General features: G+C 36.6%; 1 protein-coding gene across 1 annotated transcript in view; it reads left to right on the plus strand.

The window, feature by feature from the left end:
* TUSC3 (tumor suppressor candidate 3) overlaps positions 1–26,673 on the plus strand; it is a 95,920-nt gene that overhangs the window by 36,452 nt on the left and 32,795 nt on the right. Inside the window, exons 3-6 of the mRNA XM_036457440.2 lie at positions 9,676–9,793; positions 13,961–14,101; positions 17,860–18,000; positions 18,119–18,208. Coding sequence (XP_036313333.1) covers positions 9,676–9,793; positions 13,961–14,101; positions 17,860–18,000; positions 18,119–18,208 — 490 coding nt within the window. The remainder of the gene's footprint in view (positions 1–9,675; positions 9,794–13,960; positions 14,102–17,859; positions 18,001–18,118; positions 18,209–26,673) is intronic.

Genomic DNA, 26,673 nt, shown 5'->3' on the forward strand with positions numbered 1-26,673 from the left:
TGTATAATAGAAGCATCAACCAAATTCACGACCTACATGATAGATTGAAACACACACATGCATTTGGCACTGATGAGAGCTTTATATGCATCTTGCATGTCAAGTCAGTGTTTATTTTTAAATTGCCAGTGCATGTCATATGTACCTGCAGGTCTGTTTTACATACGTATGTACAGTCCATCACTTAGCCTTTTATATATATATATATATATATATATATATATATATATATATAGTGGGTCTAGTAATACTTAATGTCGTTTTTTAACATTCGTTTAAAATCTTGCTTGACATTGACTTGTATTGACATAATCTTCAAACATGTGGTATTTACAGAACGTGTGAAGTGCAATTAACAAGTTTTGCTTGAAAAAGTTTGTGTTTGGTTTGGTTTTTGTTGCAAAACTAGGGCTAAGAAGATGGCGGATGAAGAGCATATTCGGCACTGCATGCTTTACGAGTTCCAATTAGGAAGAAAAGCAAGTGAGGCTGCAAAAAACATCTGTAGTGCTCTTGGTCAAGATGCAGTTAGCGCCAGAAAATGCCAGCGTTGGTTTGAGAAATTTCGCGAGGGAAATTTTTCGTTAGATGACAAGAGTGGTCGAGGCCGTGTGTCCAATTTTGATCAAGAAGCTCTTCAAGCTCTTTTGGTGCAAAATCCTCAAATTACCCAACAAGAGCTTGAGACAACTTTAAATTGTTCACAAAAAACAATTTCCAATCAATTGCGTGCACTTGGCAAAGTCCAAAAGTTTGGAAAATGGGTTCCTCATGAGTTGACCGACAACAACCGTAATCAAAGAGTCACAATTTGCAGTTCGCTCCTCTCTCGTCAAAACCGTTTGCCGTTTTTAGAGCAAATTGTTACCGGAGATGAAAAATGGGTGCTGTATGTTAATTTGAAAAGGCGGCCTCAATGGTTGGACAAAAATGAGGCTCCGCAGCCCACGCCAAAACCTGACTTGCATGCGAAAAAAGTGATGTTGTGTGTTTGGTGGAATTTTAAAGGAATTCTTCATTATGAACTTTTACCATCTAACCAAACCATTACAAGTGCAGTGTATAGTGCCCAATTGGAAAGGTTAGCCCAAGCTTTAAGAGAAAAAGAACCCGCGCTGATTAATCAGAAGGGCGTAATTCTTCACCACGATAACGCACGACTGCAAGAATCACTGCTGAAATACTGCAAGAATCACTGCTGAAAAACTGCGCCTGTTGGAATGGGAAGTTCTCCCTCAACCTGCATATTCTCCTGATATTGCCCCTTCTGATTACCATTTGTTTCGTTCTTTGCAAAACTTTCTTCTTGGAAAAAAATTTAATAATGAAGAATGCCTCAAAAATGCATTGACCGAATTTTTTGCATCAAAAATCACAAGAATTTTGCAACAGAGGGATTAAAATGCTTCCTGAGCGTTCGGCACAAGTAGTAGAAAACAATGGCAACTATATTGTTGATTAAATTTTGTTGTATTGTTTAAATAAATTTGATTTAAAAAAGTATTAGAAAACGACATTAATTATTACTAGACCTAATATATATAGGGTTCCTCAGCCCAGCCTGCACCCTTTCACAGTCCGAGAGCCCTTGGGATGTCCCACTGCCAGCTTAGGCCTACTCCCTGTGGGCATCCTGCTGCCGTGAAGGCATGAGCCCGGCTTCTGGCTGAGCACACTGACCACCAGGTGGCAGCTCCTGCATTGAGTGTCTGCCCCTGATGGTCAGAGCACGTCATAGCGACCAGTCTTTCCGACATTTAGTCAATTTGCATATTAGCCTTTTATTATATATATATTTTATTATATATTATATATATATATATATATATATATATATATATATATTTTTATTTATTTATTTTTTTTTCCTTACTACTATAAGGGTTAGGTCTGAAAAAAATCATTTATAGATGAGAACCTCAAAGCTGAGAGAGATGATTTACCCAGTCACACAGCTAATACCTGTCAGGGTTGGGATTTGTGGCTCTGGAGCTAATAGAGTTTAACGCTTTTTTAAAGTGTACACATTCATCATTGCCTTTATCCTGTGAACTGTAATTTGCATTTTGCTTTTGTGTTTCCAATTAAGATTATTAATTTTTAAGGGCAGGAATCCATCGCCAGCATTTATTAAACTCATTAGATCATGAAGAGCTTTTATTCAGGCTAACGTCTCATAACAGGAACTGGCACGTTGGAGATAGCTGGCCAAAACCACGCAGAAAGAGCTGTCAGCCTTTTGTTTCATTAAAGCGAGGTCATGTCTCTTATGAGATTACATTTTAAAGTGAGCACAGAAGGTGAAAATTGTGTATAGATAAAATTACCCTTGTACATCACTTAATGCTCTTGTAAGTGCTTGGTAAATGGGTTTGGAACTATAGCCCTTATCATTTCCTCTGTTCCTTAGATAATATTTCTCTATGGCCTTAATTATTGTCACCCTAATATGCCTGGCTACAGGAACAAAAGGTTTCACTTCTTTGTGACAGACTGGCACACCCTCCTGGCATTCACACATGCTCTGCCTGGTTTGGCTAATACACGAGAACTGTTTCAAGCTTGAATGAATGAATCCAGGACCACTTTAATATAAAGGCGTTTCTAGGGTTATTGCTGAGCTCCATTTAGTTTATTATTTTTTAAGTTAAGGCATATGATATAACTTAACCACATTAAATTTCTTCCTTGGCGTTTCTTGCTGAGAATGGGTAATCTCAACTCTTTTCAGCAACCTTTAGTTGTCCGTTCTCTTTTGTAGCAGTCTCAAGCTCTTTCTGTTTTGTATATTATTTGTATATTAAGTACAGCATTAGTCCACTATCTTCATTTCAAACTATAGAAAATTGTAACAGTAGTACATTGATAAAGTCTACCTTTTACCAAGATTTATGGATTATTTACATTTTGACACATTTGATTTTGCTCTTCTAAGTATACATTAAACATGACTCACATATCAGCAGATGTACATATAATTGTGGGACATCATGAAATATAACTGCTACATACTGAAGTATGCATCTTTTAAGAAAAGGGAATTCTTACCTTACCATTATTATTTTTAAGTGAATTGATTGATTTCAATAAAGTATTGCTGTACTGTTCATATTTAAATTCTATATTTGTCTCCAAATGTTTTTTATAGCCTATCCTCTTATTTGGGATGTTGTCAAAGTTCATAAATTGCACATGATTGTTAGACTGCTTTAGTTTCTTTTCACTTTTAAATTTCTGGTTTTAAAAAGAATCCAGGCCAGTTGCCTTGTGTGGTGTCCCATGCTCTGGATCTCTGTTGTTTGTTTCCTTGTGGTTAAATTCAGTTATTACTGTTTGCAGGTAGTTCTATTGCAGTTATTGTGTACTTAGTGCATCATCTCAGGAGGCACATAATGTTAAGTTGTTCAAATGCCAGTGGTGAAATCTATCGCCTAATTAGGGTGATGATCTCCACATTTTGTATTGTTTAAACATGTCCTTTTTCCTGTGTAATAAGTACTGGATGGAGGTGGTGTGGGGAGGGGATACTTTGAGATCTTGTAATTATCCTGTTTCTCAGTAACATTTCACCTATCCATTGATAATCTTTGCCTAAATTTGCTAGTAGTGATAGTGAAGTGGTTTTTTTTTTTAAATTCTATTGGTCCTTCTATATTAATTCCCTGAGCTGCTCAAAAGAGGAAAGAGAGGTGTAGGTAAAGCTCTCCTTTATAGGAATAATATCTCAAAGGTTATTATTATAGTCACTAATTCATTACTATAGTTATTTTTCTTCATTATGCAAGTTACCCAAAATTTGACCTGCATGATGTTTCTCTATTAGTCTTTGCTTTCTGGCTTAACCAGACATTCTAAGCCTACTTTGTTTATCTGCAACAGTGACATCTTAGTTGGGAATGGTGTTGACTGTAGTAGATGCCAGTCGTAGCCCTGAGAGGAGGTCGTAGGGTAATATAGTCAGTTTGCTAGAAATGGTTAGGGACAATCCCTGACTAATATGGTCTTCTCCACAAAGTAAACAGGCCAAGTTATGGTAAGAGTCCTAAGTCCAATTTGTATTGCATCTTCTGCTTGAAATTGTATCAGTTCCAGGTCGGTGCCTTGCAGTGGTAATTATAGTAGTGGAGTCAGGTAGCAATGGTGGTGATCTGTGTCTATAACTCTATTTCTATTATGCTTGTTCATTGTTTGTAGATATGTATTGATAGATATGTATACACTAGAGGCCCAATGCATGAAATTCGTGCATGGGGGGGAAGGGGAGTCCCTCAGCCCTGCCTGCACCCTCTTCAATCCGGGATCCCTAATGCAATCTGGAACCACTGTCTCCTAACCATTCACCTGCCTGCCTGATGTCCCTAACTGCTCCCCTGCCAACCTAATCCCCTTAAGTGCTCTCTCCTCCTGGCCTAGTTGCCCTAACTGCCTAACTGCTCCTTGCTGACGGCCTGATCCCCCTAACTGCCTATCTGCACTCCCTTCCTGGCTTGATTGCCCTATCTGCTCTCCCCTACTGGTCTGATTGCCCTGACTGCCTATCTGCTCTCCCTTCCTCTCTGTGCCCTTCGGACCCCTGGCACAGGTGTGCTGAGAGCTCTCTGTCACGGCCCAGCCCACATCCTGATTGGTTGTTACATGATAGTGTCCTGGACAATTTGCATATTCCTCTAGTATTAGTATAGATTGACATGTTTATACTATTGTTTATAGTTTTGATCTTTTCTTCTTAAATAAGACCATTTTACATTTCATACGATACTAGTTTGGTTGTGATGAACTCTTAGCTTTTTTTTTTTTTGTCTGGAAATCTGGAAAGTTCTTTGTCTTTCGATTCTGAATTTGCAGGGTAGAGTAATCTTGGTTGTAGGTTCTTTCTATTCATCACTTTGAACATGTTAGAGTTGTTTCCTATGGAAATGTGACTACTTAGGTCGGATAAAGGAAAATATAAATGTATAGGAAATAGAGAGCATAATGAGCACAACCAACCTCTTGAATTTATCTTACCAAGTAGTGAATTAAGCAGAGTCTATGAGAGTATGGTAGGGAACTGTTGAATTCTCAGCTCTTCAGAGGCATTGGGTCTATTTAGTAGTAATATAGTCCACTGTATTCAGTAGGGTCCTGGGCATGTGTAGCACAGCCAGAGAGAAACCACTCTGTTAAAATCTTTCTGTAGGGTGCTGCTTGCCAGCCAGTTTGTTTGTTTCTTCAGGACCATAATTAATAGGTTGTTCTGCTCACACTAGATCTCTTTATATTGATCGCTGTCTATAAAAATTGATTAATGTGGGGTTTCATGAAGACATACTTTGGAATCACCATGCAAGATGTATTTATATACATTTATACTTCATTATGAAATATGAGTATAAAAAGGTTATCTTGGGATTTTGATATAAATCTGTTATTTTATAGGGCATTAAAGCTAAAAATGTCATGGGGATTATATTAAATATATACAGCTACAGATGAGTTAATTCTTTTTAGTTTTACATAACCTTTAAAAATGATTATAATATAAAAAGTTATAGCATTTGGATTAAATGATTTTTTCCCCTTCTTTCCATAATAAAAATGGAGATTTTTCTAGAACAGATTGATCAGAACTATGCCCTGCAGACATTGCTTAAACCTTCCCTAATGTTTCGGTGCAACTTGACTGCCCTCTTCAGGTTAGAACAATTTACTGAAGTAATAAAATTAAGCCTAATAATCTTGTGAACTCCCGAAAAAGAAAATATTTGTTTTAATTAACAGTGTTGGAAATAATACTTACTTGACTGAAACATTGGGAGTGTTTGTGGTTTTCAGATTCAGTTTAGATGGCAGTGAAGGTTGAAGTGTGCTAATCAGCGCTAGTGATGCCTTACTTTGTTATGATGTCCAAACTGACACCAGTGCAAGAATCCAGTGAATCTCTTATTTGTCATAGTTAGGATTCTTCTGTCCCCTGCTAATCAGTAGGATGTTGGACTGAGGGGATAAGTGTAATAGAGTCAAGTTTAGAAAACAGAATTTATGTTATTGGGGCACATTCTTTCTAATCAGTCTTTTATACTCTGAATAGATTTCATCAACATGAAATTCATATTTCTCAGGTTCATCGAATTATTTTTAATAGCAAATCTGTTCAGTGACCCTACTGCTAGTGAATTATACCCAACAGAAGAAATCTCCCATTTTCCTTGTCAATATTTAGTTTTTCTCTAAGTATTTTGTGTTGAAAAGTTAATTTGCTTGGCTCCCCTAAATTCTCTGTTCGAGGTAGATTTATTCCTAAGTAGAGAAACTTGTGTAGAAAATTTTGCTGGTTACTTTGGTGCTCCAGTTTCTAAAGGAGAATATGTAAGAAATAGGTCATATCTTCATTTGTAGTCTATTTAAATAGCTTCATATGCTTCCCAATTAAACCATTATAATAACCTAGAGGGCCCGGTGCATGAATTCGTGCACAGGTGGGGTCTGGCCTACCTGTTTGGCCTGGGGAACGGACCTTGGGAGGTTGGAGGGCCAGCCCCGCCCCCTGGTCAAACAACTGGTTGAACTTTTGGTTGAGAGGACAATTTGCATATTAGCCTTTTATTATATAGGATTCTGAGTGGTTTCTAAACATTTATTTTCTCTTCCTCTAATATATTATAAACACTGTTGCCAGACACAGGTTTTTTAATTAGCATTTTGCATAATTCCCTTCCTTCAAAACATTCCTCATTGTTCAGTTTACAGAATAAAGTCAAAGTCCTATTTATCTCTCCACCTGAAGAGAGCTTCCAGTCTTTTATTTTCTAACTGTGAACACACAATACATATTTCAGACGCGGTAGTTTTTGTTTACACTGATTCTGTTACCTTAATGTTCTTTCTGTTCTTTCTTATAATTTTAGTTCCTCCATTCTTTTCTGGGTAGTTTTACATTTTATATTCACCTTGTCTAACTGCTCAAGTCCACTGTGTTCTCGGCCTCCTCTGAATTTCACATAGCACCAATGATTTGCAACCTTTTAAAATACATATATATCTTACTTATGTATTAATATGTGTCTATTCCTTTCTATAACAAGCTTCTTACAGGTGGGGACCTGAGATATACTTCATTATTACAGCATATATTAAAATGCTGAATAAATAGCATTGATAATTAAGATCTAGATTCTGTATTTGCATTTGAAATTGACATTAAGAACATGATTGATAATTTAGTCATTACAACCTTTTAACTCATGACCACTGTTCTTGACAAAGAGCATTTATTTATGATGGTACATAGATTTAAAGTGTTTTTTTCTCCCTAAGACCACCAATAAAGCAAATTAGTCTTACAAGAGACATTATCTTGGGACTTAAATCTGACTAAGTGGACTTTCAGACTCTCCGGAGTTCAGAGTCTCTAGTGATTCATTAGCTTTAGGGTATAAATGATATATTGTCTATTTAGGAAAGTATATTTATTCACCATCATCAACTTTATTAATGCCTTTTCTCTATTGGGTTCCATCCATTGAGCAATCAATGTGTAAATATAATATGCCTAATATGATACAGATATGTACTTAAAATAAGTAGCACTGCAGTGTAACAATTTTCATTTCAGATAGTTACTTGAACAAGTATGATAGGGGTAGAGAGGGAATGACTTCTGAAGGAGAGGCAACTTTTGAAGGAAGTGAGAGCATTTCAAACAAAGGATTTAATGCTTAAAGAGTGAGCATGGGATGTCATAAAACAGAGGCTCTTTGAGTATGGTATGTTCATAGAGACATAGATAGTAGACATGAGTTGTGTCCAGAGTTTGGAGGATCTTGTCTTCTACTCTGCCTTTTGTCTTTATGATGCAGGCTTTGGGACATTTTTCAGGATTTTGGAACGATAGATTGATCATTGAGAAGTCAAGCTGAAAAAGTGGATGATACAGAGTTTGAAAGAAAAATGAATTCATTTTCTTTGACTCATCAATATTCCTTATCACATTTTATTATTTTCCTCAGAGTACTTGGGATTATCTGAAATTTTGTGTTTCCTTGTGTGAGGCCTCTCTTTCTCACTGGCATATTCCTCTCCCCTCCCCTCCCCCCCCGAAGATAAGGGAGCTTGTACACACTATTCACTCCTGCATCAGCTGACCTGTTGTTGGCATGCCTGTGTATTATGGAGTGAATTAACGAGTGTATGAATGTATGCTTAGTAGATAAGAGTCTAGTAGGTCTGTGTTAAGCTCGAACATTATGAGGAAAAAACATTGAACAGTATCTCTGTTTTATCCAATTCCATTAGATACTATACACAGATGTTGAATACTAAAATTTGATTCTCCTTGCATTTTTCAGAACAAAGAATTTCCATTTTTTAGACTATCATAAAAAATGCCAGTTTTTGCTGATTTGCTATTTTCCTAAGTTGCATTTTAAAAGCAAAATTATTTTGGTGCAAAATTATAGTTTGTTTTTTTTACTATAATTCATTCTTCTAATGATTTTTTAAGATAGTACTGGTTTCTTAAAGGTTTATTAGTGTGCAAAGAGGCTCAGACCTACTCCATTGTCAGGGTCAAGTCACTGAAGGCTTTTTATTATTGTGGAAGTATACTCATTTCTTCACTTATATTTTTAGGAGAGGGACTCCCTAAAACTGAAAAATCAGCTACTACTATATCAAAGGAGAACTCTCTTTTTATTAACATTTTAGCAATCCCTTTTTTTTATTCAGTTACTATGCTTACATCCTCCAACAATACCATTTCAGTTTCCATCGCTCCACCTAAATATAGTGCTTCATTATCTGGAAAATCAATAAAATGTCCAATAGAAATTAATTAAAAATAGAAATAATTTGCTCTTAGAGGAGTCTTGTTTGTATCATTGGCTTCTTTGTGCCCTTTTAATTTATTTATTACCTTTAGGTTTGAATGTAAATGCATTTTTAGATAAATGGGCTATAAAAAGTTGTAATATAACTGTTTACAACTTTAAAATGTTCTCGTTTATTATTTTTCTGTTAAAGTGAGTTGCAAATATTCTTAAAAATAGCTTTATGCCTTTTACTAAAAGTTATCAGAAAATTTAAATATGTATGCCACAAATAATTTTATCCTCTAGAGTAGGGGTGTCGAACTCAGTCAGAGAAGGGGCCAAAATCTAAAATCCAGCCTAAATCGCGGGCCGAATGGTTAACTGAACAGTCATAAACTGTCATTGTGATGGAACGCAGCGGAGTGCAGTGATGACAGCGCGGTGCGGGCCACATTGCAAGGCCTGGCGGGACGGATTTGGCCCGCGGGCCTTGTGTTTGACATGTGTGCTCTAGAGTAAGAGTTGTTAAACTTGATTTTGAAAGTGCCAATATGGGCTTTTGGCCACATGGTTTCAGTTACAATAATTACACTCTGCCTTTCTATATATAGCACAATAGCAGCCAGAAAAAATATGTCCATGACTCATGTGGCTCTGTAGCAGTAAATCTTTATTAATGAACAATAAAATTTGAATTTTTATGTAATTTTCACATCATGGAATATTTCACCTTTTTTCTATGACCAATTAAAAATATAAAATATATTCTTAGCTTGCTTTTCATATAAAAACTGGCCACTTCTTTCCCTAGAATTGCCTGTTTTATTAACAGCTTTGTTGGTGCTTAAATACTGATGTTTCTACTCTGCTCCATTGTTCTTATCAGGCAAGCTAATGAAGAATATCAAATCCTGGCTAACTCCTGGCGCTATTCATCTGCTTTCTGTAACAAACTCTTCTTCAGTATGGTGGACTATGATGAGGGGACAGATGTTTTTCAACAGGTAAAAGATATATTTTCTTTTGCTAATATGTTTAATAGAGTTGGTTATGGCTGATATGTTTTGTTTGCCTGATACACATACTATTTATTAAGTTAATAAATACAGTAGCAGTTATAATAAATTGCTTGTAGGGATTAAAGTACAGCTAATGTTATTTTTATCATTGAATAGTGTTTGCCATTAGCAAGTACAGTAAACACATTTTAATTTTTGGATTGTGGAGCAAATGTGTTTTGTCATCATGCAATGGCAGTTTACATGCAATAACTTTATTTTGATATTTAATTGAATGTGGTTTAAGGTAGTATTGTGCATAAATGTATGAAATTTTATTTTAAATTTAGTGTTTTAATCTTCCCATATGGCAGATATAATTTTATATACAAAATAAATATTTTTTGCAAAGTCTAGTCTATTTTCTGTTGTAGACTGGATAGTGTCCCTCCCAAATTCATATGTTGAAGCCCTAACCCCAATATGACATTTTTGTAAACAGGGACCTTAAGGAGGTAATTAACATAAAACAAGGTCATAAGGATGGAATCCTAATCCAGTAGGTCCTCATTTACTAACCCTAATTACCTCCTTAAAATGGTGTCTGCGGAGGACAGCACTTCCTAGCTCTGCTTGTGAGGAAGAGACAGGAGGAGTATATGTGCACAGACGTAAAGCCATGTGAGGACACAAAGAAGGTGACCATCTTCCAACCAGGAAGACAGTCTGACTAGCAGCAAATCTTCCTGGAGCCTCGGTCTTAGACTCTCAGCCTCCAGAACTGCGAGGACATAAGCTGCTGTCACTTAAGCCGCCTATCTCTGGTTCTGTTACAGCAGCTTAGCAGATTAATAGGTTGTCATCTAGTCCTCTCCATAGAGCAAGGCTCAGAATTGTGGTATAAGTTTGCTAGTTGTCATCAATTTGGGTCATTGTCATTGCTAACAGCAAGGAGTTATGTTCCAAGGACTCTCTTTAGTGCTTCATGTGTATTCTTTCACTTAGCTTCCCAATGACCCACTGAGAAAGGTGTTGTTAAGGGTGTTTCGCAGATCAGGAAATTAAGGTATGGCAAGGTGAAGTCCTTGTGGGAGGTTATAAAGCTAGTGTAATATGGGGCTAGAATTTAAGTTCAGCACTCTGGTTCCCAGAGTTCTAGCTCGTACCCTGCAGTTATTAATGTTTATCTGCTTCACAGGTGCCTTTCAAATATAAAACTTATTTCAGTGCCAGGCATTGATTAGTTGGGGTATCTTGGTCTAGTTCTCTAACTGGAAAGGGTCATTAATGAGGTTTTTTTTTTTCCTCTCTCCCAGATTGATTATTTATTCATCTTTGCCAGTTTCTAGTTGAATAAGAGAAATTCCCTCTCTTGCCTTCAGTACCCTTCACCTTTGGTCTTTCTTTTAGTATCTCCATACATTTATTTTGCATTTTGAGGATATTGATTTTTGTTCATATATTCAGTCAAATATTGATTAACTTCCTTATAAAGGAAAATTATAATACTATAAAAGCCACATATTCCAGTAATTTATAGGTCTCTATAGAATCTCATAATTGTTCTTAGAGATTGTCAGATGGATGTGCTCTTCATTATACACGTGACTCCTCTCTATCATATATGGGCAATAGACATCCAGGCCCAATCTGAATACTAGAGCAAAAGCTTCAAGCCCAGATGTCTGTCCTGGACAGGCTGTAAACTAAGCAGAGAGTAGGTTGGATTGGTGTCATTTTGTTACGGTATCTTTGTTTATGCACATTCGTAGCCTATTTAACACATTAGTTCTTCACTTGCATGAGAAAATACGCTCTCTCCTATATTTATTACAACAAAGTCTTTCTTGTTCTTCTAAAAAATAGATCTTTAATGGAGCCTTATATTTTGCTGTTCTCCTAACTATTATACTTTAAGAAATAAAATCAGCTGCACACCATGCAGCTGATCCTTGGGCTCCCTGCTGAGGAAACAGGGTGGTGTGGGTGGGGACTGCAGGGATGGAGGAGAACAGCCCTGCTCTGGGCCTGAAGAATGCAGGCCCCATCTAGATGTGGTTTTCAAGAAGAGATCCAAATGCAATTTCTCCATCTTTAAAATATTGGCAGCTAATTCAGATGAAACAAAACTATGAGCCTGTTTTGTGCTGGCAGTGACTATAGGCAGTGACAGTATATAACCAGATGGCTGTATGGTTAGAGATAATCATTTAAACTTTAAGTTTGGCATAGATATAAGAGCTGAAATCAAGACCGTTTTAAATTGAAAAAGTTCCTCAGGCTAATTTTGATTCAGCAGAATTATGAATATAGATCCACTTTGTCTTTTCCAAAACCTAGCCGCTGGCTTAGCAATGAGTTTTCATGTTTAAATGCAGAAATGTATAAAAGCTATCGCAGTTAATGATTTTTATGGGTAATTTTAATCCACACAAAAACAGAATTATATATTTTGTTTGACATGAGAACCACTTATTAATAAAAGATTTTTAATGCTTACGTTTTTTTTCTCATCGATTATTGAATCACATTTGTTGAAGTACTCTCTAAACTGATGCTTTAAAGCACTGTCAGCAATTTTGTGTTGTTGGAATACAATATTGATAACGAGTGCAGAAATGTGGCGATTCTTGGCGCACTGGGAACTTGCTGGGCAAGTGCCTTCAATTACATGTGATTCCTGGGCAGTGGCTGAGGCTAAGTGCCTGACAACAGGCCAAGGAGTTCATGAACGCAGTGTGTTAGGAGTACTAGAAATCAGGCCTGCACTGTACCCTGCTTTATTGCAGCCTTGAAGAATTTGTACATTTAATTAAGATGAAAACTTGGAATTATATGATTTTTTTAGCTCTGAAATTCTAGGATGTTAAGCCTTTGTTTGGATTTTGTGATTGCTCCACTGCAGGGACTTTCTTCCTTGAAATCTTCTATTTCCACGTTGGCTGTAGCTATCCCTTGAGCATCTTTCTGTCAGGGAAACACACATGAACACAGTCAGGACTGGGAGAAAACGGAAAGGACTGTGACTGTGTTTTGTTCCACTTAACAAGCATTAATTAAATGTCCACAACATGCACCCCACTGCTGGGTCTTTACCTCGATGTGAGCAGGGCTCTTATGGGAAATGCTGATCTGTAGTTCAAGTCATGGCCGAAAAACTCTTGGCTTTTAATTTGTGACATTTTTTGTAACTCCTGGGCAGCAGGAATTTAATCTGTATATATATTTTGCAGTTTTCTTCTCAAAGTAAATTCATCTAATATTTGTTTTCAGATATTTTATTATTAAAAGCACTGTTTATACTATACTAATATTTTACTCAGTAGACTTTTCGAATAGAAATTGCCTTTAGAAAATAATGAGATATAACCACTTTTAAGACAGTTGAGTTAATAGAGAAGTTAAACAGAAAAAGACTATCATTGTGTATTTCTACTTTAGTGTGGTAAAATCAGATTGTTTAGAGCAAAAATGTTGGCTTCTGTAACGGTCATCAGCATTTTTAAAGTTTAATAGAGAGGTCAATCTGCTTATACTTTGTCTGGAATTAATTCCATAATCTCTGTATGTAGAAGCCTAAGCCACCCTCCGGCAGTATCTAATGGGCAGTGGCCACCGGGGGCAGGAGCTGCGGAGCTGTGGGGACTTGACAGCTGTGGTTCTTGGGTGAAGTCCGATTCCAGAGTGCACCACCTTGGAACTGCCCTCTCGCAATCTGGGACCCCTGGGAGATGTCGGAGAGCTGGTTTTGGCCCGATCCCCACAGGACAGGCTGTACACTAGGCCTAGAGTATATTTACATTGTTCATCAGATGCCAGTACTTTTTCTCAAGATATAGAATAGTCCATGCACTGACAAATTGCAATATTTCTGTTTTGCACTTTGAATTACTTCAGATTTTACTCTAATTATGGAATTTAAAGTAGGAAAAGAATGAAGTAGCTGATAAAATATGAATGATGCCTGTTGAATGTGGAGGGTCAGCCTAATTTTTAAGTTATTTTTACTCAGGAGTGCCGTAAGGTGAATAAAACAGTAATTAAGTTCTGGAAAGCCACTGGGTTTTCGAATAAGTGCTATCTTTCCAAAATTCATGGAGAAAAATACATGAACTCTTAAATGAACTCTATATAAAGATCTTATATTTCATGTTATGTTTTTCTGTCTTTTAGCTCAACATGAACTCTGCTCCTACATTCATGCATTTCCCTCCAAAAGGCAGACCCAAGAGAGCTGATACTTTTGACCTTCAAAGAATTGGATTTGCAGCTGAACAGCTCGCAAAGTGGATTGCTGACAGAACGGATGTTCATGTATGTATTTCTCCCCCACAGTTTTAAATCATAGACTAATTAGCTTGGTTTGTTAGAGCATTGTAAGAAGGCCACAGGTTTTTAAAAATTTCTTTATGCAGGATTTTTCCTTACTTAGAGAAAACTGTCTGATAGCTATTCTATATAATAAAGAGATATGCAAATTGACCCTCACATCATCACAAGATGGCTACACCGAGAGTGGAGGCGGAGTTCCTGTAATGAGCAATCAGCAGGGACCTGAGGCTGAGCCCCTGGCCTGGCAGAGCTTGATGGGGGTGGTGCTGGCCAGATCCAGGTCTCATGGGATTTTGAGGTATATATATATATGTAGATATATATGGGTGGGTGGGGACTTGACTCTGGGTCCCATGGTATGCCCCAGACTCTGACAGGAGAAAGGTTTTCATATCCATTTTATTAATTTTCTTTCATTTCTAACACTTCTCTTATAGAGAAAGGGCAAATAGCAATAAATTCCCATTTGCAAATAGCAATAAATTCCCATTTAATGTGCACCAGTTTCGTGCACTGGGCCACTAGTAAGCTATAAATTAGGTGAATTTAAAATATTCTAAAAATCATTTAAGAATTATTAAACTATGTGAGGCACAAAGTAGTTTTCAGAAGCTAAAAAATATACTGAATATTACTCAGTGGTATTAATAATCAATTTCTAATTAAAAAGCTAAATGTATAATTTTTATCTATTATTTGGGCAGATACAAATGTGATAACACCTTTTCAAGAACCATGTAAGAAAATGCCACACATAAACTGTTCTTGGCACTGCAAAGTGGTCTACCTATTCTATGTCATATCTTTATTATATGTCATTTAACTTAAGTAATCAAGGATGATTTAAACCAGCAGTCTCCAACCTTTTGGACCTCATCAACCACCAATGGTCCACGTACCATGGGTTGACGATCACGGATCAACTACTTAGCCATAATTTTTTTTTTTTAAAGAGGAAATCACTGTATAAGTTATAGGCATACAGTTTTATAATGTATCACTTATATATTGCATTGTGTGCACATCACCCAAAATCTCATCTCGTATCCTTCTAACAATAATACATACATATATATACACACACACACACACACACACACATATATGTGTGTGTGTGTGTGTGTGTGTGTGTATGTAGAACCCTTCCCTTCTGGTAACCACCATGCTATTGTCTGTGTCTGAGTTGTTCCTTTATTTTATATCCCACATGTGAATAAAATCCTATGGTTCTTATTCTTTTCCACCTGACTTATTTTACTTGGCATAATATACTCAAGGTCCATCTGTTTGTTGCAAATGGCATTATTTAATCCTTTCTATGACTGAATAGTGCTCCATTTATAAATGTACCACATCCAGTCATCAGTTGAAAGACACTTAGGTTATTTCCATGGCTTTGCTATTGTGAATATCAATATGGGTATGTTGCGATGAAAAGTGTTTTCAAATTTTTTCTGGTAAATACCCAGAAGAGTGAATGCTGGGTCATATGGTAACTTGATTCTTAATATTTTTAGGAACCTCTGGACTATTTTCCATAGAGGCTGCACCAGCTTACATTCCTACCAGCCCCTTTTCTCCACATCCTTCCCAGCACTTATTTATTGTCTTGGTAACAGTCATTCCAGCAGTCATTCTGTGAAGTGGTATCTCATTGTGGTTTTAATTTTTATTTCCCTTGTAGCTACTGAAGTTAAGCATCTTTTCATGTATCTGTATGTCTTCTTGGGAAACGTGTGTGCTCAGGCCCTCTGTGCAGTATTTAATTAGATTGTTTGGTGGTGAGCTCTATGAGTTCTTTATATATTTTAGAGATCAGACTCTTAGCGGAGGTATAGTTTGCAAATACCTTTTCCCTTTTAGTTTGCTGCCTTTTTATTTAGTTGATGGTTTCTGTTGCTGGGCAGAGATTTTTTTAATTTGATCTAGTCCCATTCATGAATTTTTGCCTTTACTTCCCTTGCTTTGGAGTTAAGTTCACAAAAACCCCTTTGAGACCAAGGTACGTTAAGTTTAGTACCTATGTTTTTTTTCTGTATATTTTATTGTTGCAGGTTTTACATTTGATTTAATTTTTCAGTATGGTGTCAGCCTTCTATAATAGTTTTATTCTTTTGCATGTGGCTTTCTTTTCTTTATGTTTTTGCCTCCATTGCCAGAACATTTTTTTTTGGCCTTGTATGTGTGGGTTTTCTCAGTTTTGTTCCTTGTTCTGTTTTTCTGCCAAAACTATACTGTTTTGATTATTGTAGGTTTGTGGTAAAATTTGAGGTCAGGGTATGTGATAACCTCCAACTGTTCTATTTCAGGCTCATCTTGCATCTACCTACCTACCCTACCCAGCACTCAATTAGCCATTTCTCCTAGGAACCTTATTTTCTTTTAGTGGTGAATGTTAGTATAATCAAGGCCTATACATACTGTGAAATCATGAGTTCATACCAATTATGTCTACTTACGAAAAATAGTCTTAATGTGCATTAAAGCCCAATCATGAAAGTGAAAAGACAACACACAGAATGGGTGGAGATCTTTGCTAATCATGTTTCTTAGAATGGACTTATATCTATTGTACAGGGCTCTTACATCTCAGTAACATAAAGATCACTTAAACAGTGGGTAAAGGATCTGAATAAACGTTTCTGCAAGGAAAGTAGACTACAGATGCCCAATGAGTAGTACATGAAAAGATGGCTTGTTATCAGGGCACTGCAATTCAAACTCACAATGAGATACCCATTCACCCCCACAAGGGTGGCTAAGTCATTGAGATAATAAATGTTGGTAAGTGGAGAATTGGAACCCTCATACACCACTAGTAGGAATGAAAAATAGCACAGCCACTTTAAAACAGTTTCTCAAATTATTAAACAAATTATTAGTTACCATATGACCCAGCAATTCCACCCCTACATATATACCTAAGAGAAATGTAAACATATGCCCACACAAAATATTGTACAAGAATGTTTATAGCAGCAGCATTCATAATATCTATCAGCTGATTAATGAATAAGTAAAATGTGGTATTCACCCTTGAAAATAAATGAAGTATGGACACATACTACAACAAAGGTGAACCTTGAAAACATTATGCTAAGGGAAAGAAAGCCATAACAAAAGACCACATATTCTATGAAAGTCCAGAATAGGTAAATCTATAGCGACAGAAAGTATACTAGTGGTTGCTTAGGTTTAGAGGGAGGGTAAAAAGAATAAATGCTAAATGGTATGGGAATTCCTATTGAAATGATTCTAATTTTCTGATTCTTGCTTCTGTTGCATGTATCAATAAATATGCTAAGCTGAATTGTACAGTTTGAGTAGTAAATCGTATGCTATGTGGATTATTTATCAATAAAACTGTTTTTAAGAAGCCTTCTTACACAGGTCCCAATTTGAAATAATATGAATATTATGCTCCCATCTCACCTTTACTATTTGCCATATGATCCCATGTTCTCTGGATTATTAGAACAGCTCTGGGTTGAATATGCAAAAGTAGTTTCACATATGTTTAACTGCAGTCGCCTAAATGAAGAGCTAGACCTTTTACATTGCCATGATGTTTCAAGGAATGCATTTTGTATGCATTTTTTAATTGTAAGGAATGAAAGAAATATTAGTGCAAGGTCTGCAAGTAAGGTGTCCCCTTTCTAAATTATTTGTATTGAAGAATGTGGTGAGAAGAAAAAAATGGTACTTTTCTTTCACTTAAAGTTTTCATTGCTTTTTTGCAGATTCGAGTCTTCAGACCACCCAACTACTCTGGCACCATTGCGCTGGCCCTGTTGGTGTCGCTTGTTGGCGGTTTGCTCTATTTAAGAAGGAACAATTTGGAGTTCATCTATAACAAGACCGGCTGGGCCATGGTATCTCTGGTGTGTTATCACAGTGTACTTCCCCCCTATCCTTTGTAAAATAGCCTAAGCTGGATAATGTTAGCAGAATGAGCCAGACTGTGACTGTAATGGAAACACACCGCACCCTGTCTTTCAGTGTATTGTCTTCGCTATGACTTCTGGTCAGATGTGGAATCATATCCGTGGACCTCCCTATGCTCATAAGAACCCACACAACGGACAAGTGGTAGGTGCACTTCCTAAGCATCCATACTCTCAACTACAATTCTGTTCATTCAGGAAGCGGAAATTAGGGTTAGTGTTCGGGAAGAAAGGGTTGTCTGTGTGAATCCGTGTTCTTTCTCTCCTCATTTGCTACCTCTGCCATGTACATGCACATAATATATAATATATATTTGGTTTTTCTTTTTTTAGTTCAGGACTGCTTTAATTTTGATTTAAAAATCAGCCAGTGTACCTACATCAAATTTATATGCATAAACTGTTTTTTCTACTTATATATGATGGTCACAAGAGGAAATAGGAATAGATGTAGGCAAATTGGTGAAAATCTAAAAGGAACTTCAAAGTTCATAAGCACAAAAATTGTGTGCCAGTGTCCATTTCCATTGATTCAGATGGTAATGGGAGTTCTGTGCTTTGGCATTGGGCTTAATCGCTGTACTTTGTAATGTTGCTGCCTCCCTGTCTGCATTTAAGAAGGCATGGCATCTCTCCTTTTCCCCTTTCTTACCGGAGCCTTTTGGGGTCTGCCTCATGGCTTGATGGCTCTGTGGAGCTACTCGTGGGGAACATGGACTGATCAGAGCCCGCTGTTGGCTAAAGCATGCAAAGCCAGGGCTTTTTCTGTGGAACACCATTAAGTCATGTTTTAGAAACGTAAGATTCTCAGCCACTGCTATTTCTTCCACACGTTTAACTATGGAACCTGGTAGCACTTAGGTGCAACATTTCTTTATTTGTAAAATGTCAAAGTAAATCCAGTTTATAAAGTAGATATAGTTGATGTACCAAGGCCACATTAAATGTTACTGCCTTCAGAGATTGGCTGTCTTTCAGGAAGAAGTGAAGGTATGTTTGGACTGTAAAACTCGTGTTATGCAACCAAGGATGAACCCCTCTCCTTGCCAGGGTGTCACAGCTGTGGGGCAAGTACCCAGTAAGGGAGCTAGTGGTAGGCCCAGGGGTACTGCCAAATGCCCTGCCGTGCAAAGGGCAGCCCCCAAAAAAGGATCATAGGGCACAAAACATAAGTGTTAAAAAGGAGAGACCTTGGTTTAGGGCTAGAGAACCTTAGTAAAATTTTGCAGCCAAGGATATCATCTCATCTAGCAGATATACCCCAAGGATGACTTTATAAAAGTGTTTTTATATGGAAGTAACCAGTGCATTGTAGACAGTGACCATCATCAGTAAATATGACTGATGTAAATAGTTGGGGTGCAGTAGTGTTCTTTAACATACCTTAATAAACATGGCTTAATCTGTGCCATTTTACAAGATTAAAAGAGGTTTATGTTAGAGCAAACTCTTTGCCTTTCTCTTTGCCTGATACTTCAGAATAAACAGGAAAGAAAACAAGGTTGAGTTCGTCCGAAGTTCTGCCTCTTCCAGTTATACTATTTGGGGGAAGTTACTCAGTCTGTCTTTTCTTCTATAAGATGAGTCTAATACAGCTTGTCTTACCTTGCCATTGTCTATGAGTTAAAATATGGTATTACGTGTATTAGCACTTCTAAAAGTTAGTGAGGGTTCTTCTCAAAGACAGTGATGCAAAGGACAATAGTTTGTATCAGAGGAGAAGGAAACATGGGTCAGAAGAGGAAAACTGAGTCCAGAAAGAGAAACAGTCAAAAAAGTTCAGCCAGTGATGAGTCCAGAAAGAGAAAACAGTCAAAAAAGTGTCAGTCAGTGATGGGGGGTCTCCAGGAGCAGAGTAAAACAGGTGGGAGGGCAGCTGGGTATTTATATGCCACCTCCTCAGCCCCGGGCTGAGTGTCCGTTCCCTGGGAAGGCATTGCTGCCCCACTCTGGTGGCCTTCAGCCGTGAAAGAAACCCAGTCAGCAGTGCCGTGCTGGTGGCAGAGTCAGGCTGAAGGTGTAGGGACCAGAGAACACACAGGGCACGCACAGGGAGTGTACCCGATACACTGCAATGCCCAGTGATGTGCTGGCTTTATTCTTTTCTAGTTGATTTCAAAGCAAAGGAAAGGCGTTGAGAACTAAACTTCTGAATTGGTGTTGTTAAGATATGCTCTGCAAGAAATAGCAACAAATAGTATTCAAAATGTCTCACCAATTGTGGGTAATTTTTTAAGCCAATGTCATATGTCTTGTAAACAATCCTGCAAGGAAAGTGTAAAAAAGTGTATATATAAAGAGTATCCATCAGAAATGATATAATTCTTACTACACAATGTAACAGTTCATATGCAGATGAAGAGATAATGTGTTTCCTTATAGTAAGTTGGTTATCGATGCTCTGCCAGCAGGGTCTGTGTTTTGCATTGCATTTTGTAGAAGTGGTATGTATGACCTTCCTCTGAGCTAGTTGCCCCTACTGCTTACTCGCCTCAGATCCTGCAGTATACTCTCAGGACACGTTGGCCAGAATGGGTAAGAGAGTTTTTGGTCATGAACTGAATTGATGCATAATGAACCGATGTTATCTCTGGACTAGTGATTCTAGCTTGACTAGTTATGTTTTCTAACTGGACTGAACTAACTAGATCAGGCAGGGTGGATAAGACTGGGGGGGGGCGGGGTTGTTGGATCCTCATTTAGCTATTTCTTTTAAAAATATTAAACATATTCATATGCTAATTGTGGAATAAAACATGTCTAGATGAATCTAAAAATGCTATCAGAATAAGTTTCACTGTATTGAACTTAAAGTCTAAATACAGAGAAAGAAAAGGAATAATGCAGACAGTATGGTGCTGTGCTAATTGCAAGCTTATTTGTTTTTTCCTATTAAGATGCTATGGAATGACACAAATACTAATGGTCCACTTAACAGCATAAAAGTCATCACAGAAGCAGCCATTACTGGGTAGCTAAAGGGAACCTATACACTTGGATAGTTACCTGGGGCATAAAGACATTTTTTGTTGTTAAAAAAAAACCAATCATTTTAAATGAAATGCATTCATTGAGATAAAGCTCATACTTAGGTTATAACTCCCAACATAAATAAATGCATTTTTTTAAGATTTGGCCTTTATCTGCTGCCTAAAGATTGCTCTGGGTTTACCAAATACAATCCAAAAGTTTCCGCTGCATTGCAGTTCAGTTGTTAATAGAACTAAGAACCGTGTTCCACGTACACTGCAAAAGCATTTGATTGCAAAATGGCATATAGCATACGCTAGAATTTATCATTAAGGAAGCACACTTTGTTTCAGGCAGCCTAGCAGCCTTATACGTTCATGCCTCAGGGATTTGCATAAGCTTGCTCTTTGAGTGACATACTTTAGTAACAAGTTGAAAGTTATATAGGCTTATTCAAGCTAACTATAATTATTTTTGTATAAATATATTTACAGGGATGTTTACTATGTTTACTTTCCATACCACCAGAAAAGAGAAGGTCAATATATGAAGAAATTTTTTAAACAAAAAATTAGAAACACAATATTAACATACTAAAGATATGCAGAAAGCTTATGGTAGATTTCACAATTGATATTCTTCCCTTTAATTTGTTCATTATTTTTTTAATTGATTTTTACAGAGGAAAAGAGAGAGTTAGAAACATCTATGAGAAAGAATCATTGATCAGCTGCCTCTTACACACCTCCTACTGGGGATGTGCCTGCAACCAAGGTACATGACCTTGACCCGAATCGAACCCGGGACCTTTCAGTCTGCAGACTGACACTCTGTCCACTGAGCCAAACTGGTTTCAGCTGTTCATTATTTTTCTATACAATCCATATTTGTTGAGAGCTCATTAAATTCCAGGCACTAGCCTGGCCAGTATGGTTCAGTGGTTCAGCATCAGACCTATGAATCAGGAGGTAATGGATCAATCCCCAGTTAGGGACATGCAGGAGGCAGCTGATCAATGATTCTCATCATTGATGTATCAATGATTCTCATCATTGATGTCTCTCTCTCTCTCTCTCTCTCTCTCTCTCTCTCTCTCTCTCTCTCTCCCTTCCTCTCTGAAATCAATAATAATATATTTAAAAAGAATTCCAGACACTATGCTTTCCAATATCATGGAGCTCACAGATATTGCATATGGATTTTCCCACATCCCAGTCATTAAAGCTTTCCTTGCTTCTTACTGCATTGCTGGTACTAGAAGTTGGAATTGTTTAAGATTTTTTTTAATATATTTTATTAATTTTTTTACAGAGAGGAAGGGAGAGGGATAGAGAGTTAAAAACATTGATAAGAGAGTAATATCGACCAGCTGCCTTCTGCACACCCACTATTGGTGATGTGCCCACAACCAATGTACATACCCTCGACCGGAATCGAACCCAAGACCTTTCAATCTGCAGGCCGACACTCTATCCACTGAGCCAAACCAGTTTTGGCTGTTCTAGAATTTTGTTCAGTACCATGATCACTTTGTTGTTATGACTCTGCATTTTACTTCTTTTGCCTTTTTAGTCTTTTGATTTTCATAGTTTTGTCTGCCTAGTTGGTCTTTGGTAAGATTCTTTGCCTTTCTGTCCACCTAGTGTGACTTCCGTCTTCATAGTTAGCTCTCTGCACTCTTGATTCTGACCTCTGACTGATCTTGATTACCAATTTTTGTAGCCAACCCAAACTGCTGCTATACTTCCTTTCAACTGTTGTTACCTAGGATAGACCATGGGATTTATATTCTACTTCCTAAAAAAGCATTTTACACAGGACATACATAAAGTAAATAATGGCTGAATAGATGAATAAATGTTCTTTGCAAATAGGGATTTAAGTTATATTTTCAACATTTCAAAAATGTTAAGTATGTCAGGGGAAACATTGTTTTTCCTTCCAAAGGTTTGTTTGTACTTTGTAATTAAAATTTTGAAAGCACATACACAGAGGGATTATACAACTACAAAATGAGAATGTGTTTAATATGTCACACTTACTCTGAGAATCCGGAGGGGGAAAAAATGGAAAACAAAGAGAAGAATTGACTCTCCTGCAGAGAAAGGAATAAATTACTTGTTAACTTGTTCATGTTGTTCAAACTTTTTCCAATTTTGGAAAATTATTTAGTACATTGGAAAGAGTAATGTACTACATAGACCCCAGTGGTCCTTAAAAACCAAGGAAATTATTCTCATCCTATCAAAATTAATTTAATTGTATGAACATAATTCATACTAAGCATATTCAGTCTAGTTTTAAAAAGCATTTTAAAGTTATATTTGCTGCAACTTTAAAATAAGTTACTGACTCGTAGTATTTCTTGTTCAATACACTTTTTCAAGTATCATTATATTTCAAGTCTGCAATGATAATCTATTATTTAAATACAATATTCATAAACTTGGGTGGAATTAGCATTAAAATTATGATATTGGTAGTCATATTATTTGCATCACCTTTATATTAAAAGATTAGGGGCTTTGAGAAAATTTGTATAAAACTTAAAAGATTACGTTATATTCAAACTAGAGGCCCAGTGTATGAAATTCGTACAAGGGGCGGTTCCCTTGGCCCAGCCTGCACCCTGTCCACTCAGGGACCCCTCGGGGGATGTCACCTGCCAGCCATTCCTCTGGCAGCCCAGAGCCGTCAGAGAATGTCTAACTAATGGCCAGTAGGCGGACATCCTTAGCACTGCCACAGAGGCGGGAGAGGCTCCATCCACCGCTGCCATGCTGGCCAGCCATGAGCCACCTTCTGGGTGAGCGGTGCTCCCCCTGTGGAAGCGCACTGACCACCAGGGGGCAGCCTCTGCATGGAGCATCTGCCCCCTGTGGTCAGTGCCTGTCATATGGACCAGGCCTTCTGCATCAGGGTCAATTTGCATATTACCCTTTTATTATATAGGATGTCTGTTACCCCAATAAATTTAATTAAAAAGCAAAAGATTAAATTAAATATCATTTAAAAAAACATATCTTTGTTTTAGTGTTTCTATATGTTTAAGGAAGTTTTTTACCCCATAAAGTCTTAAACAAAATATGTCTTTATGTCACATATATTTATCAAAACAGAACGAAAATGTACTGTTTCTTCTATTAAAAAAAATCCCACAGTATAGTTTTGTCATGTTGAAGACCAAATTATGCTTTAGTTATAAATGACTTCTAAATTTTCAGAGTAATTAATAACCCTAAAGGAAAGAAATGATAGATATGCCTTGGAGAAATTTCTCATTATTTTGCATAAATCATGCTATTTTAAAATAACAGATCTATATCTGTCTATTGACACCCTCATTTTCTTTATTTCTCTCTCCTCTATTTCCTCCCTTGCCCCAAATATTTTCAACTTTTGAGGTCCTTTTCGCATAATGGCCTAAAGCATATATTAGAGTGGTATGCAGGTAAAATAATGAATCAGATTATTTTATTCTCTGTTAATTTGGCTTTACAGTGAACACACTATACATTTTCTCTTATAATAAGTAATCTTGAAATGACATTCCTCCTTTCTCTACACTTAAAACCTCTTTTCCTAGTTAAAGTGTCACTATTTTGGTGAAATAGTTTATGACCTTGGGTGAACATGAAGTTCTTTGAATGGCTGTGGTGATTATTAGCTTATTTACTCCTTTCAATTTTACATCATCTTTTTGCATAATCATCACTAATAAAATGAAATCTTTACCATAAAAATCGGAATATTCCTCAGCTTTATAGCTTCATTATTATAGCTTCTTTATAAGACTATATAGACTTGGATAAGGACACATATATAATACCTTAATCAATAAAGAAAAATGAAAACTTAGGATAAAAATTTAGATGAAATAAAAGACTATATATAGACTTTTAAGTACATGTACTAAAATTTTTTGTTTTGTATATATTTTCATTGATTTTTAGCACGAGAAGAAGGGAAAGGGTTAGGGAGCTAGAAACATTGATGAGAGAAGAGCATCATCAATTGGCTGCCTCTTGCAGACCCCGTATAGGGTATTGGGTCCACAACTTGGGCAAGTTCCCTGATTGGGAATCAAACCTGTGACTCTTGGTTTATGGGTTGACGCTTAACCACTGAGCTTCACTGGCCAGGCCCAAAGTTTAATCTATTTAAAAGGATTTGCACTTATTCAGAAGATACTTCATTTGGATTTACCCCAAACTGTGTGTTGAAATACAGAGTTAATATATACCATGGAATGTTCTGAAACAATTTTTAAATAGTACATGCATCTACTATAACTTACACTCTTTTATCCCTGAGTGTAAAAATAGTTTTAAAAAACTGTTGAAATTTATATCTAAAATAAGCCTCATTCTTAAAATTAATTTTATAATAGATGTACTAGCAGAGCTGCTATTATTAATGCAAAAAAGCTGTAATTATCTCCCAAAGAATCAATTACTTATGAAAAGCAACCATTTATTTCTGCCAAGAAATAAAATTATTGTGTTGTACATCAGGTTTTGCAGGAATCAATCAAAAGTCCTGAAAGTTAGGTAACATTATAGTTTTCTTTCACTGAAAGGATGAAAATAACATTTTAATAATAAAGGAAACATTATGAAATAAGTCATCACTAACTATATATTGAGTTTAAAACTAGATTTGCAATGTATGTACTTATTAAGACTTTAAGTTACAGGTTTAGGTTCCAAATGTACACTAAATCTTCAGGAATGCTTTGCCCATTCTATGAGGTCACATCACACCACAGTACCTATCTGTCTGGGTCAGTTTAATTGAATATGCACACTAATACTTACAACTTATTCTCATAATTCAATTACATGGGACCAACCATAGTTCATACTTTAAAGATCTTGACAGCATCTGGAATGTGAAAGAGTAGGATAGAAAGAGCAATACCACTCTCTTGTCTTTCAGGAGCCCTACGGTGATACAAACTCTTTTAAGCCTTAGATGTAAAGAAGAAATATCACATCTCAAAGTAGTATGTGCTGTTAGGTGATTATAGTATCTGACTATATTTTAGTATCAAAATATTTGATACAGTCAGATACTATACCATTCCTCATTTTAATGTAAAAATGAAGTGTTTTCCATACCTTTCATTGCAATGTCTTCACAGTGTTCTTGTATTGTTTATATTTTAGGTTTTGATCACTAGAAAGCATTATTTTTCTCCAATTTGCTTATTGGTTAATATATTAAGTTCTGAAAACATGGATCATGTTCAACATATTTTAAACTATCCAGTTTATTAAAATATACTGTAAATATAAGTAGCAGTCCTTTACCTGTAATATGAGGTTGTGATTTAGACTTCATTACTGAATAAGATATCACTGAGGGTATTCTAATTTTACAGAAAGTTTTATACTTTTCATTTTTCTCCTAGCATTTCTTCATTCTAGAAACTTTCAAATCTTATGCCTCTCTTTCTCTCTCTCTTCCTCCTATTTTATTAACGCTAATAAATACCAGTCAATCAGCTATCACTTATCAGTAATTAAAATCTGGTATTAAAACGGGTAGAATGATCTGAGATAACTAATGTGACTTTTAAAATTGCTACACTTGCAAAAAATGAAAACATGCAGCCGCCTTGGCCCCCACGAAGTTCAG

This window comes from Pipistrellus kuhlii, unplaced genomic scaffold (assembly GCF_014108245.1).
Source record: "Pipistrellus kuhlii isolate mPipKuh1 unplaced genomic scaffold, mPipKuh1.p scaffold_m20_p_3, whole genome shotgun sequence".
Lineage (NCBI taxonomy): Eukaryota > Metazoa > Chordata > Mammalia > Chiroptera > Vespertilionidae > Pipistrellus > Pipistrellus kuhlii.